The 21697-nt window shown below is 35.2% G+C and overlaps 1 protein-coding gene across 16 annotated transcripts in view; it reads left to right on the top strand.

Moving 5' to 3' along the window:
• LOC120527245 (transcription factor 4) overlaps positions 1-21697 on the top strand; it is a 303004-nt gene that overhangs the window by 244698 nt on the left and 36609 nt on the right. For all 16 annotated transcript variants that reach the window (XM_039750445.1, XM_039750437.1, XM_039750441.1 and 13 more), the window contains 4 exons: positions 10032-10137; positions 14058-14191; positions 14355-14487; positions 20270-20340. In XM_039750445.1, coding sequence (XP_039606379.1) covers positions 10032-10137; positions 14058-14191; positions 14355-14487; positions 20270-20340 — 444 coding nt within the window. The remainder of the gene's footprint in view (positions 1-10031; positions 10138-14057; positions 14192-14354; positions 14488-20269; positions 20341-21697) is intronic.

Raw genomic sequence — 21697 nt, 5'->3', positions numbered from 1 at the left:
GCTTTTTAATTTAATCCACGGCTTCTCCGCTGTTTTATTGTTCATTTATTACGATTATATTTATTGTGTAGGTATTTTAGACTTACTTTACATTGTTCAGGTACCCATTTCCCCCCTTTATCATTCCAACCGTACCCCCATTAACATGTCTATCGAGGTGATCACCATCGATCAAAGAACTGTCACTTACCGAGTGGTTTCCATGCCCAGAGATGGCACCTGCCTTTTCCATTCTCTTTGTTACATATTGCACGGCCATATCAGGCTCACTCTTGATATCCGGAGGAACATTGTGTCTTATGTATTGAATGACTGGGACAGGTTCAAGGTGTGGACTGATGACGGTACAGGAGATAATTATACTACACAGGAGCACTATAAGAGTGAAATGCTTAAGCCCTTCACCTATGCATCTGCATTTGAGTTGATGGCTGCCGCTGAATTGTTCGGTTGTCACTTTCAAGTGTACCGAAATGGCCAAATATTTTACACCTTTTAACAACCGCCAATGCCTCTTAAACATCTTAGATTCACAGGTGACGATTTCAGTAGTGGACACTTTGATGTTTATGAATGTTTAAACTCTCAAAAGCTGGATGTGAAGTTATCGATGAAACCGGTTGTATACTTACAACGCTTGACAGATGCCAAATGTCTCTTCAACACAAGTCCTACAAATACCGTCGTAATTGAAACAAACCGTGAAACTAAAACCGATTATGACCGCAGCAATCCAAGCTGCGAGATTTGAAACAAGATTACTTTTCACATGGCCAACTGTACGTTGCATTCTCAAGAGTAAGCTCAGCGCAGAGCTTGGTCATATTACAATCGGAGGGCCGAACTCACAATGTGGTATACAAAGAGATCCATAACAAATAATTATTGGTATATTTTCCCTCAGTTTAAAAAGGTTTAATTTTCTTCTTAATAAAAATTTTAAGGCAGTACTTTGCTTTGTTATCATGGCACTGATTTATACTTAAACAATGTAATGAAGAGCTTCCTGTTTAAACGGGGCTTTGAGACGTGAACTCAGCTCTTCAGCGCACCTCATTTGATTTTTTAAGGCAAACAAATTTTCAAAACAAACTGTATTTTACGACTCTAATTAGAGTCGGAGTAATAATTACGTTGGCGTGGTCATTTTAGATCTGAGATCAGCTAAAATGTAAACAGTGGACGTTGTTAATGTCCAGCCGTCATTACTCAGCTTGCCAATAGATGTCAGAAGGACGGATGCCAAAACCGAACTACCCAAAGATAGATTTTGACAAATGGCAATACGTTCTAAATTACTTATGGTTCCGGAGCTGTCGAATGGTTTAAGTCAGTTGACGATGTTAGTCCTGGAAAGTACGCCCCACCAAACCAACGTTTCAAAAACCAACCAAGCTTATTGTTACCTGCTCGAACTAACACTGACTTACTATACTCGGCTGTCCAGCGGCGTCACTGAAGCATTCGAACATTCATGGCCAATTGAGTTGCGGTATTGACGCGATAATCATACATACGGTATATTGACGCGAACACTATACATACGGATAGTATCAAATTTTTTATATGTAAAATTTATATATTGTAACAGTAGGAGGTGGTATCGCTCCCTTGACCCCTCAGGTACCATGCCAAACACCTGGTAAAAGTCCAATAATTATTACTTTTATTATAATAGTTACGTGCACCAAGCACCCTCCACTCCACACTACTCATACACCAATAACCAATACAGTTATCCCTCCTCGATCGCGGGGGTTGCGTTCCAGAACCCCCCGCGATAGATGAAAATCCGCGAAGTAGAAACCATATGTTTGTATGGTTATTTTTATATATTTTAAGCCCTTATAAACTCTCCCACACTGTTAACATTATTAGAACCCCCTAGACATGAAATAAAACCCATTAGTCAAAAGTTTAAACTGTGCTCCATGACAAGACAGAGATGACTTTTTTTTCTCACAATTAAAAGAATGCAAACATATCTTCCTCTTCAAAGAAGAAAACGTCAGGGGCAGAGAATGTCAGAGAGAGAGAGCACGAGAGTAAAGCAAAGAATCAAAAAATCAATATGTGCTTTTGTGCTTTTAAGTATGCCGAAGCACCGCGATAAAGCGGCATTTTATAGAGGAGCGTCCGTATCCTCTAGGCAAACAGCCTCTGTGCAAACAGCCCCTCTGCTCACATCCCCTCCATCAGGCAGAGAGTGAGAGAGACAGAAAAAAGCAAACAATCAAGCACCGCGCGGGAAGCACATTGTATATCATTGAGGAGTTTTATTTAATATGTAATACATGCTCTGATTGGGTAGCTTCTAAGCCATCCGCCAATAGTGTCCCTTGTATGAAATCAACTGGGCAAACAAACTGAGGAAGCATGTACCATAAATTAAAAGACACATTGTCCTCAGAAATCCGTGATATATATTTAGATATGCTTACATTTAAAATCTGCGATGGAGTGACGCCGCGAAAGTCGAAGCGCGATATAGCGAGGGATCACTGTACTATCAATAACCAATACAATCCTCCACTCCCAGGCGCTTTGCCACCCTTCCTCCCAGCTCAGCTCTCCGTCCGGGAGCTCCCACAGTCCTTTTATATTCCCTGACCCGGAAGTGTTTCCAATCCCCAGTCCATGTGACCTCCTATCACTTCCGGGTCAGATAAAAAGTCCTTTTCTTCACCCCGGGTTATAGTGCACATGCAAGTCTTTGAGCCTCCCTGCAGCGTTCTCTGGTGGGCCCCACGGTATCCTGCTGGGTTGGGAATAGACACTCCAGGATTCCCTGCTGGTCTTTGGGGCACTTCCATGCTACAGGGAGGGCTCTATCTGGTGGCCTGGGGGTATTGGCCATGATAAACGGCCGTCCATCTCCCACTATCTATCTATCTATCTATATATATATATATATATATATATATATATATATATATATATATATATATATATATATATATATATAAATAAAATCTCCTCTAATGCTAAGTCCAGCTATTTGCTGTATGTGTGTGGCTGATATAATCTTCTGTGTCAGCAGATTTAAAGCATGCATAGGTAAACTAAATATTTAATTTGTATATAAAGTAATATCTAAAAATTGTAAAAGAGAAAAGCAAAGGGTACTAGTAGAGTACAAAATAATTTTACTTAAATTAACATTTTAATCTTTGATATTAAGACTGGGAACAAGAGTGCATGCTGCATTTAAAAGGCATTTAAGAGCTTTTTTATTTAAGCTATTGGAGTTTCATGATAAGAATCCATTCATCCATCCATTCTGTAAACCTGTGTATTCATAGTTTTGTCACAAAACTAAAGCCTGTCCTATCAACTTTGGACAAAAAGCAGGAACAATCCCTCGGCAGGGTGGCATCTTATTACAGATTATCAATATTGCCTTTTAATCATATTTTGCGGAAAACTTTGAACGCTAATAATCTAATAAACATTTGAACTCATTTCTATGCCCATTTTCAAAATTCTTTGTCCCCTAACAAAACAGGCCCTGGGCATTGCCAAAGAAAGTGCACACACACACATAAACTATTCTTATAGGAATACTACGGCATTTTAATGTGTATTTGTGCACTATGTTTAGTGGAACTTTCCTACAGCTGCAGAGATCTGGTTGAAATTCTGTCTGAACGGAGACTGCATTGTTGCCTGCCTGCAGGTTCTTCAGACATCTGAAGGACAGGTATATAAGAGAAATTCTAATTTAGCCTTGGCGCATGATATCAGAATAGCCCCTGCCATTAATGGCTTTAGCCCTATTAAAAATGGATGAAATGTATGCAGTATCCTTGCATTATGGAAAAATATACATAGTGGAAGTTGCAAGCAGCAGCTTTTGCCACTGAACTACCACGCAGTGAATAAGTATTTCATATAATCCCCATAAAATGCAGAGTTTGGTAATGTTGCCCTTCAAATCAGTTCATTTCCTAGCCCAGTCAATGTATATGGTCCTAAAAGTTCAGCCCAGGTCCATGTGAGTTTTCCATTGGCTATGCCATTTTTTTCCCAATATGCAAGGTGCAAGTAGGTTGATCATCCAATAAAACTGTAGGTTAGTATCCTTTGAAGAAGTAACATCTCATTCAGGTTTGTTGCCCGTTTTTTATGCTTAATGTTGGCAACAACATTTATTTATATATCACATTTTCTTACAAACAGTGTAGCTCAAAGTGCTGTACATGATGAAGAGAAAAAAGACAAAAGGGGAACATGTTATCACAGTAGCCTTAAAACTTTAAGATTTAATGTAATAGATTAAAAAAATATATGTGTGTATGTGTATGTATATATATGTGTGTGTGTGTGTGTATATATATATATATATACACATTTGTAGTCTGAATCACAATCTGATTGTATAGGTGGTTACCTACCAGGTATCGCTTGTGGTTGGTCTGAAAGTTGGCAAACATCCGCCACGGTGCCCTCTTCAGTTGCGAGAAGCAGATCATAGAATGTTGCATAGTTTACTGTCAAATAATGCAAAGAGTATGCGACACGTGTTTCGCCCTAATTCTGGGCTCATCAGGCACACGCACTCACTGCACCCCCTATTGGGGATCGAACCTCGGACGTCAGACCAACCACAAGCATTATCTGGTAGGTAACCACCTATACAATCAGATTGTGATTCAGACTATGAATGCCATGAATGTAATTACCCCGATCTACATGCTGTCAAATAAACAAACCACACGCCATGGCGCAACGTAAAGAGGCTTCGCCTCTGACGCTGACGTCTGAGGTTCGATCCCCAGTGCAGTGAGTGAGTACACCTGATGAGCCCAGAATTAGGGTGAGAATTAGGGCGATACACGTGTTGCGTTCTCTTTGCATTATTTGACAGTAAACTATGCAACACACATACATACATTTTATATATATATATATATATATATATATATATATATATATATATATATATATGTGTGTGTGTGTTGCTGTGTGTGTACATTGTTAATTTTACATTTATTAAATATTTACATTTTTAAATATTTTTTTCACAGTATATTAATGCCATTCATATCCCCCTTACCCACTCAAAAAAATCTACTTAGTAAAATCTCAGCTCAGTTCAACATTTCAGTGATATCATCATTATTTATTATGCTGACCTTTTTGTGTTCTGTTGTATTTGGTGTTTGAGTAGGTCTGTGGTTCATTGGTTAAGCCACTGGGCTTTAAACCTCAGTATAGTTAGCTCATGCTGGCCTATGACCTTGCACAAAACTCTAAATCTGCTTGTGCTCCAGTGGTGCAAAATAAGGGTATATAATTGTACTGTGCCTTCATACCTATAAAGCGGCTGGAGCAAGTGTTCATTACAGAAGGGTGACGAATAAAATTAACAATGTTCAGCGTTTGTTGTAACAATGCTAATTAAAAAGAAGGTGGTATTTCAGTTATTTCTTCATTTATTGTATGCCTACGTGTTTTGTATGTTTTTGTGTTATTGATTTTCTTTCCTAGCTTGTGTGCTGAAAACATCTATAGTATGGTCGTCAAGATTTACTAAAAACCCTATATTATTATTTTCAGTTGATCTATCACATGTTCATAATTATGCACTATATGAAATTGCATTTCACTTATACACAATCAATTTTAATTCTTCCTAGTTAGGCATCAATTATTGACTCAAGCAAGGCTCAGTTGTTCAGCATGGTACTGCAGTCTCAGTTCATACTCGGATCTTTTACATTTTACAGTTTAATGCAAATTTTCAGAATGTATAAGTAATGTTCATTTCCTTTGAATTTACATGCCATTTCTAAGTAATTTTAGTATAATTAAAGTGTAATTAAGCTCATGTTATAATAAAGTGTCCCCAAATTGGTTGTGAAAAGATTATGCAGAGAACTTTGTTTTCATTCTGTTGTAAATGCATATTTTTATGTAGTAAAAGAAGTGTTACCTCATGTCTCTTGTGTACAGATTATGGCAGAGGAGGAGAACAGCTATGCATCCTTGGACTTTCCTTATGTGGTTCAATTTAATCTGATTTTTGGTTTCATGGGTACATATAGAGATTATGATAAGATAGTGGGGATTGTGATGTGAGGATCATTCAAGGTTTGAGAAACTTCTCTATAAGGTAAATAAAGCAGCCATCCTCAAAAGTTTGGACTAAACCTCATGTCAGTGGCGCAGGATATGCTGAATATTCTTTAGACTGGTGTTCATTGATGCAGATGGTACTTCCGCTGAGAAGTGTTGTCATATTGTGTCAATGCTGTAATGGAGCAAGAATGTCCAGAGATGTGTTCTAGGTGAGACATTCTCTTTTTCATGAATTTATGTTTCAAATGCCTGTTTGATATAATACCATAGGTGTGTATTTTCTGGTGGACTGGTGTCCTGTCCAGGGTTAATTCCTGCCTTGCACTTGGATAAATTGGCATTCATTTGTTTAAATTAAACATTCTTGACTTATTTATGTTAATTTAGTAGGGCTCATTACAAGTTGAGTACAGAACATTTTTTAAGCATTGGAATGTACTATGTAAATTATCACCGATTTCTTTTTAATTACTTTTTTTATTTGGTAAACTGTAGCAGTATAGTATTTACAGAAGAAGGAGTCCCTTCTTTATCGTGCATTACAGTATATCCTTTGTGTCCTGACAGAAAAAGTGACTATGGTGGTGTATAGGAGTACACTTTATTACAAATGACTTTTGGTTCTGTTAGCAAATTGTTGTAGAAGATGATGCTGATATGCATATATTGATGTGAAGAAAAGTACATTTTCCTTCATTTCTGTTTTTTTCCTTATACAAAAGTGAGTGTAAGGCCATTTCTGCTGAAGATGGTTCTACAAGCTTCTGACTCTTAGTGTGTAAAAATACTTTTATACCTGTACATGTTAGCTTTTTTTGTTAAACAAATAATGAGAAGTACAATCTTATTATGTTGTCTGCAGTTAGATTTAATTAATTGTAGGGCTTGTTGAGAACAAGATTGATAGTTTTGTCCTAATATGTACAACCATAATATTTTTCATATCACTGCATGTGCTGCGCCTTCGTAAGCATTAAGGAAGTAAGAGGTATGAACTTAGTTTTTAAGTTGCATTTTTAGCGTGTAATGTACTCTGTACATGTGAACACAACTATAAACTTGAACTTAATTTTAAATCCCATTTTATAAAGATTATGCACACTTTTTAATAAGTGCTTTCACACAACTGTTTGCTCTGTTGGTTTTAGTGGAAACAAGCTGTGTTATGTATGCCGTCTGAGAACAGACGTCGTTTTCATGCGGTATATTTTTCCTGCTACTTTACATTATTAAAATACAGTATGGCTTTCCCAATTCTTCTCGGCATGTTGTGAAACTATGGCATGCAATGATGAATCAGTTCCATTCAAAATATTTCTCCAGAATTGGAGCCATTAAGAAAAAGGTAGACCCTATCTTTATTAGTACTTAAGATGTCTAATGTAGTGTAAAAAAGAATGACAATTAATTTTGCCATATTTAAATGTGACGGGGTGAAAGGCTCTGCAACACAAGACTGTTGTTTTTTTGTATCAAGAGAAACCAGTTGAGGTGGTTTTGGTGTGTAGTTAGAATTTACCCTGGAGTCCTTCCTCACGCTGTGTAAGAGGCAGAAGAGCAAATCTAGGACAAGCTGTGTAGGGGTTATACCTCTCAGCTGATCTGTGAGCATCTGAGTTATTCCCCAGAAAGAGCTGCAGGAAGTCAATGGGAATAAAGAGGTCTGGTCATCATAGCTCAGTGTGCTGCAGCTGCAAACCCACCAGGAAGAACTGAAAGAAAATGAATGAGAAACATTCATATGAATGCTTACTTTATATATTTATAAATATATTTTTTATATCTTTTATATATTTCGTAATTCCATTTGAGTGGTGTGTTATCCTTTTAATAACACTGGCAGTGTAATGGGAATATTCAGCTTAAATGAAGTGAAGAAAACAATGCACCTTTGATATTGTGAGGCCTTACTAGAAAAAATTTTAACCTAAGGTTAAATAGTGTTTTACAGATCTTTAAAGATGTACCTCTTAATCTGTTTGCTTCTCATTTAAGTTGGTTTCTGTTGCTGATATAAATTTTGATTGAGATCCACCTAGTCATCGATCCTTTTTTCTAAACCGTTGAATTCATTCAGGCATGTAAAGTAGTGAAACCTTTTCACTGTTGTATCTATTAAAGCATTTTGTATTAAACTATCTATTAGTTATCTTTTCATTATGATTTACCTTAAAATATAAACTCCCACAATTCCAATAGTTTTTAGTTACTTTGATGCTGCATTACCACAAATACAAAAGTGAAAGCAACTAGGCTGATGCCTTGGTTCTAGTATATGTCCATTACATGTAATAATGTTAAATGAGATGTAACTTGTACACTGATTATGTAAAATGTAAACACGTCCTTACCTAAGATACACTTATGGAGCAATTTACTGCAGCACTCATTGTTCTTTTACTATTTTTTTATATTCCACTTTTTTGCCTCACCAATTGTCTGTTATGCACATTACACTAATATTTTCTAGTTTATTTGTTTTTTGCCTATATGCTTTCTTACTATGTACCAAAGTTTTCAGTTTATTTTGATCACTGCCATTAGCTTAGATGGCAATTGTGAATCCATTTTTTTTTCTTCTGTCTTTCTTTAAAACTGTTTCTATAACAAGTGCCAACAGACCATACTTCATCTGTATATGTTAGTTTGTGATATATTCCTATTTTTTTTGTTTAATGTTTTAAGGTTTTCCTGTTATTTTATTTGTAAATATGTAAGGGGCACTATATGAGAATTAAAATCAGTGATGAACCATGGATGTGTCTTTATTATTGCTTTATGGCATAGTATTAATGATGTACTGATTTAAAGCTGTAGTAAACTGCTTTAAAAATGTGATGCTATTCACAGACCACTTAAAGGTATTGGAAGATGTTAGCAAAGTGGTGTCTTATGTATTTGGGTGTCCACCTTCAGTTCCTTACGTGGTCTGTGTGAGTTTTCAATAGGTGCTCCATTTTCACCCTAAAGATGTCCATGCCATGACAACTGGCAAATGTAAAGCGGCCTATTATAAATGGGTTTGGGTGCATTAGTGCGCCCAGCCTACTCCCTGGTGCTGCCAAACCTGGCTCTGTATCCCCACAATCCTCACTGGGCCAAGCACTTTGTGAAAGTGGATGGCTGAACTAGGAAGCTGTCACATAAAATGCAGAGATCTACTTGGCTTGAGTATTCACCTTGCAATGCAAACAAATCTTACCCAACTCACGTGACTGTCTGTGATGACAGTCTATACCATGAATTAGTGTACATCCCCAAAAATCTGATGGCATTATAAAAGGGGCATATATTCTTCTGTGCATCTTAAACATAATTTTAATTAACTGTAGCGTATGTTCCCAACCTCCTCCTAGCTCATCTAGTTATTTCATTTGTTTTAAAGTTGAATCTTCCTGCCAGTAATTAGTTAATCTATAAAATTAACTTGAGCTGAGCAATGTACAGGCCATTATTTACATGTAGTAGGTGTTTTATTTTAATAGCGGGTTAAGAACATAGATGGTTGGATATCTTATCATATCAAACTGCCTCAGCTATACAGAGTTAGTTCTTCATGGTCAGTGATAAGCTGGTATTATTGCAGTTAAGGTTTGCCTTTAAAAATAGAGGGTAGCCATGTTTGGTTCTCACACTTTCCATTTATTACTGATTTAGATTTTTGAAATTAATGAAAAATGTACATGAACCTAAAAGTGATTCATCTTCTACTTTTAACATAGAAATATACGTAGATGTTTAACCTTCGGTTCTTTAGAAAATTTGAATATGTCAAAATGGCCCTTTACTAAATGGCTTTTTAAAGTAATGTCTGTTAAAATACTTGCTTATAGTTTTTTTTTTTCATTTTAGTGTGTTGTATAACTTTATAACTGTTCACTCATTACTTATGTGTTGAGTTTGATAATGTAAATTCTCTGTCTAATGTTTCCTTCCTTTTTAATTTCTAGGTATATGCCCCTTCTGCAAGCACTGCCGATTATAACAGGGACTCCCCGGGATATCCGACGTCCAAACCACCAACCAGCACCTTTCCTAGCTCTTTTTTCATGCCAGGTACTTCACAGTTTGTTTGTTTTTTTTTATTTTCTTTAAGAGTTTAAAAACACAATTATGGTTTGTTAAGTTTGACTTGATTTTATGAAATGTTGCTTTCTTTCAATATTGTCAATAAAATTGAATAAAAAAGTGTTGAAGAATACAGCGTATGCCTTGCCATAGCCATGAAAACTTTTAAGCCACTTTTATGTATTAAATTTTACTAAAGGAAATTTGATTGACATTGTCTTATTGAAACATGTGATTCTTTATGCGCTTAATCATGCTTCTCATATACTGTTGAGAATTTAATTTCAGTGCATTTTCTGTAACATCTTTCAATTGCTGTTAGCCTTTAATAAATCATTTAGTCAGCAGTTTTAAGGAAATGAATATCCTATATTCTTGTAAGCTTTTATATAAAGATATCATTTGGAAAACATTGAATATAGTTAGTTGTCTTTAACACTGATTTAATTTAATTGAACCAGATATTGAATATCTAGTAACTATGACTCTTGTAAAAAGAAAAACAATAAAAAATATAAACCGTACTTAAAAATATAAATTGATATTAGATGACAAAAGAAAGATTTGTTTTCAAGTTTTCTTAATTTTTTTATGCATTTTCTCTGTCCAAATGTGTACTGAGTTTCATTTTTCCAGCTTAAGCATCAGATAGTTTATACTGAAATGTATTTAATAATTTAGTCACACATGAAAAAAAAATATATTTTCAAGCACAAAACGTAGAAAGGATCCTGTTTGTTAAAAAATAATTAATATTAGAAAAAAATGCATATAGACAGAGTAAATTCCATGAGCCTTTTACATTTGTTTTTATGCATTTTTATCTGAATTGGCTCTGCTCTAAATTACAGTCCTTAATTAAGGCTAACTTAAATGATTTTTCCCTAGCAGAGTGTGTATCGTGTTGGTTACAAAGAAAAAATTGTTATCTCAAGTTATGGCATTTCTGTGAAAAATGCTCTGTAAATAATTTTTGGCTCTTATTGTGTTGATTGACTATTGTACTCTGGTGTTGTACCGTCTTAGCCATTATGAATGTAGTGAAAAGTCAAGCAAAATGACTACACTATAACTGTAACTATACTATACTTAACTATAAAGGTAAATAATTTAGTGTCAGAGGAAACAAAGTGTTCCACCATCAGTATTTTTGCAACACTGCACACTATGAAGCAATTTTCAGTACTGTTAAATTTTGTTTATCTCTTAAACTTTTATGGCCTAGTGGATAAGGCACTGGACTAAAAAACAAAGGGATTCCACTCCAGTATCCAAGAAAGGAAATAAGTACATTTCTGAGGAATCGGTTTGTCTGTGATCAAAGTGTAAGAAGTATTTAAGTACTGAAACAAGTCATTTACAGTTTGCAAGTTGCTGAGGATGAAAGTGTCAGGTTAATACAAGTAATCTCATATAATTTTGGGCACAAGTAATTACATAAGAAAGGCCTATTTAGGATTCTGAGGTTATTTTTCTTCACAACTTCAAGAGATTCAATACCCAAGCCAATGACTGTCACTGATGAGTATATAAATTGCTTTGACCATCCTCAAGCCAGGATGGGATGATAGTCAATTGCAGAGCACTTGCACACATTTATGTACACACACAGATATTCATTTACAGTGTGTGTTATTTTATCAGTCACCCTAGTAGTATGTTGTAGAATTGTAGGAGAAATACCCACAACAGCGTTCAGAGAACTACAGACATCTCGTGGAATACACTGCAGTTAGTAATTGAACTAGAGTCTATACAATCAATTTTTTATACTTATTGCTTCTGAGTATCTCGCCTTCCAGGGCAGTACTATTCAAGTGTGTTCAGCTTGGCTATGATTGTCGTGCTTTCAATTGTAAGTCCCATTCAGTATTCCTTGTAATATCTGTGCATAGGACATCCATCTTCCCAACATTAATATGAATAGCAACTGAATTAAAGTGGGCAGAGGGAACCAAACTTAAGCACTGTGGCGGTTTTAGGATTACCAGTAAAACAACACTGTTCCAATTAATTGTTCTTGTGGAGGCTGGTCCTATGCTTATTCAGCAGCTGGTGATCTCAGGTTGACTTCGTGTCTGTGAAGACCCAGTGTTATGAGCTAAGCACCATCTCCCACAAGTGAGAACTTTTTTGAAGAAATTGATAACAGCAGAGCAGGTGGAAATACCTGGCAATCACAGCATTGTCAGTGGAGTAAAACTGATTGTCTTTTGGCTGTGTGTGATGACAGCACAAAGGCAGCAGACAGCGAGAGTTGTCAGTTCTAGACTTTGGAGTTGTCATTGTGCAATTATGGAACATGGAAATTGAAAATTTGGCTTTCTACAGTATCTCATCATAAACTGAAATGTACAGACAACAGAAGATCCAGACAAAAATATCAACAGAATACCCAGACATAAATATCAAAACAGTGGTTTATCTGGGTGAATTCCAAAAGCAACAGATTGCTAAATGATAAACTGAGAGCTTCTGTGAATCCTGTGGGCAGCACTTGATAACGGATATGACTCTGTGACAATGCATGTATGACTAATATTAGCAATCTATACTCTTTATATCATTACACCATTGGCTTCTGGTTTGATGCAAGACCTAGGTGATAAGAATGTGATCATCTAATACTCTGTTGAGTACTTGGGGGGGATTACATATTAAAATGATTATTTGCCTTATTAAAATTTGCCTGATATTCAGTTCACCATACGTTTCTCCACTATCAAGTTTAAAGGCAATTGTTGTCAAAGCCCTTTGAAGAGGGACAGTGCTCTGTGTAATATTTCATATAGTACAAAAAGAACAGCGAGAAGTATTCTACTACATCTTGCATCAAGTACAACAAATAGACTTTTTCATTTATCCTAACTGGTCATCATGTGGTCAGTCTTTGTAGTTCCAAATGGAGTGGAGATAAATATGTCTGCATGCCTTTTATTTATAAATGTAATCAATATAATTTAATTTAACACACAGCCCCAGATGCTTGGAGGTTTATTGTCTGCAAACATAGATATGCATCTCTGTTATTTTGTTGTTTACTTTCTGGTTGAGTTTTTGCCAACTATATCAGATAATTGTGTTTTTGCAGAATACTGGTTATTATTTTTAACAGCCTACCTCTGGTTAGTTTCCACCCATTTTCTAACCCTTTGTTCCACTTTCAGGTCATTGGGGCCAGAGCCAGTCCTTACATCTTCTGGTGCCTCACAAGAGACAACCATGAATGACATGCCAGTCAGTCATGAGCCACAAGTTTAAAATATTCTCCCACACAATTATACAAGGCTAGTTTCTAAGTCACCCAAAAGCTTAACACTAATCTTAAACGTGCAAGAATGCTAATTTAATCTCATGGAGTTGTAAGGCAACTAAGTACTCTGCTATCATACTGCCCTCTGCTCAGATGTTTAAGCATTTAAAAGCAAGCACATCCACAAAACATTTTCCCTTTACTTAATAAAAATGTATTTTTATATAGAACTAGCAGCAGTGTTTTTGATTGCCAAAATTTATTGAGACACTCTTCTTTTTTTGTTCTCCCCATTTAATAATATTTTGTAGAAAATATTTAATTCACTTGTATAATATGGAGTATGTGGCGTAACATGTTTCCCACTAAGCTTATAGTATTCATTAGCTCTTTTCCAGTTAGTTATTATTCTTTTATTTTGTTATTTATTTTTTTTTTTATCTGCCAAGTGTGATGTTTCCAAACTTAAATTTGAAAATATTCAGAACTGTTTTGTATTATAGCATTATTATTCAAACCAGTGCAATTTCAGATTATTAATGTAGTTCTCTGGCTTTTTGTTTACTTTTACATTCATATTGCATATTGGGTTTGCATCATTTTTGGTCAGATAATTACACTTTTTCAAGGTATTTACATTACTTCCTTTTTTTAGATGGTCATCACAGTACTGATCCATGGAGTTCTTCTAGTGGGATGAACCAGCCGGGCTATAGTGGAATGCTAGGAAACTCATCACATGTTCCTCAGACCAGCAGCTACTGTGCCCTGCATCCACACGAACGATTGGTACATAATCTTATTTTATTTTTACTCTTACTTAAACAGTTTGGCAACTAACAAACATAATTTAATTCATTTGAAAATGTGATGTGACCACTGTATGTTTTTACTTCTAAAACTTGGTTTTGAATTAAAAAATGAGATGAGTTATTTTTTTATCACTTTGCAGAGTTACCCATCACACACATCAACAGACATCAATTCCAGTCTTCCTCCTATGTCCAGTTTTCATCGCAGTGGTTCTAACCATTACAGCGCCACTTCATGTACACCACCTACCAATGGAACAGACAGCATTATGGGTAAGTACTTCATGCTGAATAGGCAAAATTATTGTACATTTTATTTTATTATTCAGCATTTTGTGGTTTGTTTAGATTGTATGGAAAGATTAGGTGATACATTTTTGCTGCTTTATTTTCCCTGGTAAAATGTGAGTACTGGGTTCAAGTATCACGATTTTTATTTTGCATAAAAATCATTTAGGTTAGAGGATGTGTGTGTGTTGTTTATTTTTTTTGTCTCTGAGAAGTGATGCATATTGTTTATTTTTATGTTATATTCTTATTTAAGACTTGGATCTGTTATATGGCCCTTCCTGGATGCTGTTTCAAAACTTTACTTAAAACTGTTTGATTTGTTTCAGTATTATGTTCGCAGTTGTAATAAGGATGCATGATTTTTCACAAAAAATAACAGATTAAAATTTAAAGGTCAATTTATTTGGCTTTGTGGAAGCTGGCCCGGACACACACAGACGGACATCTTAAGTTCACCCAACACACGTTTTATTGACACAATATTTACAGTTTAGTCAGTGCACTTCCCAGTGCTGTTCCCCCAATGTCCAGGGCTCACAGTCAAATAGCCTTTCTCCTGGCCACCTCCAGTCCTCTCTCCAGCTCCGTCTCTCTTCCACCCGACTTCCGCTCTTCACTGAAGGGAGGCGGCCCCTTATATAGGAACCCGGATGGGCTCCAACTGCTTCCCGGCATTCCTCCGCAGACACGCCCCAGTGTGGCGGAAGTGCCGGCTGCGCACCCGGAAGCCCTCCGCGTGTCCCCTGTCTTCTTCCCCCCAGCACTTCCTGGTGTGGCGGAAGTGCTCGGCTCCAGGGTTGTTCAGGCACCGGGGCGCCACCCAACGTAACCAGGGCGGTCGCCCCTTCGCGGTCTGGAGGAGGTACAAGCCCTCCTCCGGTCCTCCTGGGCGTCCCGGCCGGATGCCCCAGCTTATATACAGTATTTCTTCAATTATGCGTTCAAAGGTAGGGCCAGAAAATGTAAAGTATCATCGTGCATCTAAAATTATGGTCTCCGAAGTGTGAACATTTTTTTTGTGTTTAGGCTAAACACAGTTGGTAATCCAAATTCCTTATGAAATTTGACTTGGCTCTTTTGAAGTGATTAGCAGAGTCCTTTTTAAAAATACAACAGAGAAAAAAGTCAGGCAGGCTACAATGATGAAGTAATGGTGAACATACTTGCTCTTAAAGCATTTGCTCCAGGTTTGATTCCTAGTCATTGCACTCAACCTTTTCTGTAATCATTAACTTCTCTTACTATTTTCAGTGGGGACGTATCTATTGCAATGTGGGATTACAAGCATAATAAAATGACACTAGTATTTCATGACAATGTTCTGCCCCGGAGATGCTGACCAGGGCGGCATTAAGGTGTCATGTAGCCCATTTTCTAAGATAAAGTGTCCATGAGTCATTCGCCATTTTTCATCAAAATATGTGCAGCTATTTTTACATGATGCTGGGAATAAACATACATACTGACTTCAGCTCAGCCTTATTTGTATAGTTGATGTGTATATTCTTAAGAAAATTTCACATTATCAAATAAACCTGTTTCAAAAATAACTTTTAGAAATAAATTGTGATGCATTCATCATGAAAATTTAGATTTTTTTGGCACTTTATTATATACATCGTTATTTTGTCTCTTTTACACAAACACAGCTGGACCAAATGGAAGCAATTGTTCATTTTCTTTAGAGTTCTTGCTGAACTGGACTTCACAGTTTATATGTTTTGTATTGGTCATTTGTCATCTTTTATTGATTTAAAAAAATGAAGTTCTCCAGAGTTCACACCCTTCCTGTTGTTTTTTAGCAAATTTAAAGATACACTGTGATTACTGTAGAATGCTTACATGAATAGTTTTTTAGGATGCATAGCATAATTAACGTTGCAACTGTATCTGGTATTTAGTATAGCAGAGTATTTATGCTGTTGTTCAAGACAGATCAGGTAGACTTGTAACATCTAGGAAACTAATGCACTGACGCCAATGGCACATAAGTTGGATGTGGTGTTTTCAAGCTGAGGATGTTGGCTCGATGCCCAATGTGGGTAAAACAAAACTTCTGCAGGCAGTGTGGCATAGTGACTAAGACCTCGGACTCCAAGCCCTGAGGGTTGTTGTTTTAAATCACTTTACTAACACTGAGTGACCATGAGAAAGTCACTTCACCTACCTGTGCTCTAATTAGAAAAACAAAAGAAATGTAAACAGTTGTGTCTCAAATGTTGTAAACCTTCCTGGATAAAGGTGTCGACCAAATAGTAAATGTCAAATATAAATAACTTCCTCTGCATTTATACATGTATGTTACCATGTCATGTTACCATTTTATATAACATTTACTGAGAATCTTCAAAGGAATTTTTGAACACTTCAGTCTGTGTTATGATGTAGTGGCATTTAGTTTTACTTTTGTTAGTTTAGTAAATCTTTTAACTACATATGTAATGAATGACATAAAATATTGCATTTTATATTGGAATACCAATTTTATTTTAACTAATTAAAAATTTTACTTATGTCATTTTGGAGTTGTATTTGAACGTTTCAAATATGTATAAAATAAACATTTTTTATCGTATTTTTGGTATTACAGTAAATGCAGTACCCGTGTGACGCATTTTTTTCTTAAAATATGTTTGACTTAAATACAGTGCAAAAATATGGATTACATTTTATGTAAAATTTGCTTTATGTGTGTGCGTTTTTTTTTTTCCCCATTTGGAAATCATCAATGACAAGCTAAATCTTAACACAAGACCCTTCCATACCTTTTGCTATAAATTGTACCAGCTCACATTGACACATATTAAAGCGTTAACAAAGGATGCCACACAGCTGTAGTTTTCCTGAGACAACGTTATCTAGTAGTGAGAAGTTGTCCCACTTTCATGTTGGCGGTTTTGGGTGTTTAAATTAAATGCTTATAATAGTTGCAGTTGTAAGCAACTGTATCCAATAAAACTGATGCATTAGATAAGACTCCTTAAAGAGCCACAAAGTTAAAAGTATTATTTGCTAAAAACGCATTTGTTTTAACAAAACAGTAATGTCAGAGTCCATTAAAGGCAATATTTGATCTCTTGCATCAGCACTCTTTGAAGGCTACAACCTGGACATTTTCATTCATTAAAGCTAATCAGGGTGGTACACGGGATGTTTGTGTATTTATTTGTAGAAAATAAATGACGCACAAATGAGTCACTGCTTAAAACTATACTGTGCTAATTTGTCTATATACTCATTTAAACACATACTTTTATATTCTTATAGAAAAGAAGAAAGAGAAACATGCACTATAGTCCTTTTTACTCCCTTCTTCTTCAAACCTTATACATACTTAAGTCCACTGCACAAACAGGACAGATTCCTATCTAGACATGGTGGACATTTCAATTTTCCTTTTTACCCTTCTGTTATTCTTAGTTGTCTGCTTGGCTTGGTTAAGTTCAGTTGTCATTCTACGAAGGGATTCCATGAGCTTAGTTTGTGGAACTCTTCGATCAGAATTGGGGAAGGAGATGTGCCCCTTTTTAGTATTTTATGGTGAAATGATTATATTTTTCTATCTCCCATTTCCTGCTACACAAGTAATCTCTTAGTGCAGAATCCTGTAGCAGAAAGGCCAAATACCTTTTGATGAAATGGCATTTTTTTTATACATTGTGAATGCAGTTTCAAAGGTCAGTTGTGCTAAACAAGTACAGTATATGTATTGTTTGTAATCTTAATGTGCAGGGACCCATAGTCAATTCATAAAGATCATACTGTATTCACATAAACCATGGTATAGTAACTAGTATACTCTGGTGTTATACTCAGTTATATTAGACAATGGTCCCATAACATCACAGTACTGCTTTTACATGGGTTAAGATAATCAAGATATGTCTTTCAAAGAATCAGTAGCAAGCAGGGTCAATAGAAAATGAATGCAAAAATGGAAACAGCCCAGTTGTCTAAATTTTGTTGTTAATTATCATTATTCATCCATAAAATACTTGTATTATATTTCTTGTGGAATCTGGCATGCCAGCTCTCTAACCACATGAGGAGGTTGATCGGAATTTTCACATGCTTTGCTGTTGAGATATTTTTCAAAAACGGTCTCATTCCTATTGAGACCAAATCCTCTGCTTTTGTAACGTAGTTAATTTTCGTGTGATGAAAGTCCCTTTTTTTTTTTGTAAACCACTTAATAGTAACCCATGCAGTTGGATTTTGCAGAGAGCTGGTAACTGATTTAATATTTATAAATATTCTGAAAAAGATTCCAATCTTGTGTCAGTTATATGTGTTAATTTTCTGATAGCAAAATATTGTTTTTTTTTTTTTTAAGATGTAAGCAAGATTTTTCAGTGTAGAAAAAAATATTTAGTTAATATGAAAGTCCCTTGAATATTAGTACACTTTGGAAACAAAATGGGTAGTATGTACACTGATCTCCGAATCAAATAGCCTATATTGTCCAATTAATATTTGTCTACATTATTAAAATTCAGTAGGACTGAATTATAATTTTTAAAACTTTCGGAGTGCTTTCTGCCGTGGAGGAGTAACTCATGGAGAATAAATACAATGTTTCTGCTATAATGATTCTCAAATCACCCACGCTAGGAGTTGTTCATGAAAGAGAAACCAGGTGCATTTCGAGCTAAGTAACATTTCCTAATCAGAAAAGCCATAGGGACTCAGATACTACAGACTAGGTTGAAACAGATTCTTTTTTTTTTTTAATTCCCCACAGAATCAACAAATTTACTCCATCACTGATTTTTGATTTTTGATGAAAACAAAAAGGACTTCTTTACATAATGTATTATGGAGCTCTAGAACAGTTTAATAATGTAGTTGTGGGTACTTTGCTATACTGCAAGATTTTTCTGTCAGGGTAAGAAACTGCATGAAGTTAGCTATTTGTTACCCCCATACACTTTATAAAATTGACTGCCTTTGCTCATACATATGCTTTCAACAATTAGCATTTAAATAAATGTCTTTCCTTCTTTTGAACATGCAAAAATATAAACAATTGAAAAGTAAGGAGTGCCTCTTGACCTAATTTTTGTGAAAAGATGATCCATGGTCATTTGTATAAATTTATATTGCATAGTATTACTTACAATGGGTAGTAATATTACAGCATTACTTCAAGTGTGAGAAATTTTTAATACAGTTTTTTAAAGCACCATTACAGTTTTTAACAGCTGCTTTAGTGAATTTTGACTAATGCCTAAAACATTCTCCGCTAACCTGCTTGTAACATACATACATTTCACATCCAGAAATGGTCAGCTTTTGAATAAACTGTCAGAATAGGTGGACAGATTGTATATTGTGTGAATGTATTGCCTGATTGTCAGTTTCAGACCAGTTATTTGACTGGTATTGCTTCATACTTTGTTTCTTTTGTAACAGACAATTTTTTTTCCTTTCAGACCCACACCTAATTTAAAAGTAGTAAACAGTTTAATAGTATTATAGACATGTTCCCTCATTGTTCTCCTCTTTCCCGCAATTTCTTAATAGGATGTGACAACTTTTTAAAAATGATATACACTTTATATTAATTTAAAGCTAGTATCAGTGTTCATCTTAACATACGTCTGGTCATTTGATTATATGTAATACTATCTTTACATAAATATAACAATATTGTAAAGAATTTAGGTGAGTATACTTAATTTAAATTTGAAAAAATTACATCTTTATGTTTTTCTGCTGTTTGAAACTTTTATTCCTAAAGTTTTTCTATTTTATTTGTCCCTAGCAAACCGATCAGCAAGTGGGACAGCTGGCAGTTCACAAACAGGGGATGCGCTGGGAAAGGCACTTGCATCAGTAAGTGGTATATTGTACTCAGACTTTTGAAAAGTACTGTTCTTCGTATTTTCTGTTTATTAGTTTTTTCATGTCTGTGCACCAAGCTATAAGACTTTAAACCTGAAGATAAATTCTATTAGTAATGTAATAATTACTATTTAATTAATTTTAATCAGTTTTTAAAAATGTGTTTATTTTTGTCTTTAAGCAATTTCAACATACAATTGCAATGCCAGATTTTGTTGCAAACTCAACAAAAACTCTCTAAAAAATAACAGAAGCATTGCCTTAGTCACTTTTTATTGTAATTTGAAAAGCAATCCAGACTTTGTAAAGGCTAGTTGTGCACATTTATCAGTGGTTTTGCAAGATGTCAATTGTGATTGAAAAAAGGAGAATGTGAAATGATTTTATTAAATACAGTATTACTTGATTGTCCGTTATGATGAGAGATACCCTGCTGAATCAAAACATTTGGATTAGCCTCCTAAATACAGCTTACAACTAAATAATAAAAACGTTTAGTATTGAAGACGCTGTTAGATTATTATTTCAGACATTTTACATTATGGAATAGAAAAAAAAGATTGAAATATGTGTATATGCCTCCAGTTACTGTTTGGCCTGGATCATCTAGTTCCCAGAGCATTGAGTTAGATTCCAAACTTAGATGTCTTACTTATAGGATGTATATGTGTTTTTGTATGTTATTTTGAAGTGAAAGATTAAGTTTCTTGTAAATTTTGTTTTTGTATTTACTACTGTTATGTCTCAGCAACCAGTGTATTGATGTAGGTTGTGTTTAATTTTATTTAGTTAAAATTGACAAAATTTGTATTATGTCTTTATTAATTCAAACTTAAATCTGTCAGTATAATCTTCTTTTTCAAGTCCTTCTCTCCATTTGTGCTGTATAAAGGTTCACTCTTAAGTTATCTGAGTAATTTTTTTCACACATTTTTGCACTGCGGTCTATGAATTATTATTATTATTATTTATTTATTTACATGTAAATCCAGTTTCCTCCCTTTTTTTCTAAATTTGTCCTGCATGAGAATCAATGACGGTATGGGTGTACCCTGGCATAGAATGGCATCCCTTCTACAGTTGATTCTAACCTTGTGGGCAGTGTTGCCTGGGATGAGCCTAGCTCCGTGTGGCACTTTAATGGACAAAGCAGGATTGTGACTGTAACAGTTTACAAGAAACAGTGGCTGTTTTGCGTGTACAAGAAGCAGTGGCTTTTTTGCTATACAGTTCTCCTAAGTGTGGATGTGTGTTAGCCCCCAGAACAGAAGCCTACTTAAGAGTCAAAATAATAGTTTTTCTATTTAGGCCTTAAATGAAAAAGCTTTGTATCATTAAATAATGCACA

Source organism: Polypterus senegalus, chromosome 4, assembly GCF_016835505.1.
Source record: "Polypterus senegalus isolate Bchr_013 chromosome 4, ASM1683550v1, whole genome shotgun sequence".
NCBI classification, from domain to species: Eukaryota; Metazoa; Chordata; class Cladistia; order Polypteriformes; family Polypteridae; genus Polypterus; species Polypterus senegalus.
The sequence above is the reverse complement of the archived record's forward strand: the minus strand, read 5'-3'. Positions and strand labels throughout refer to the sequence as shown.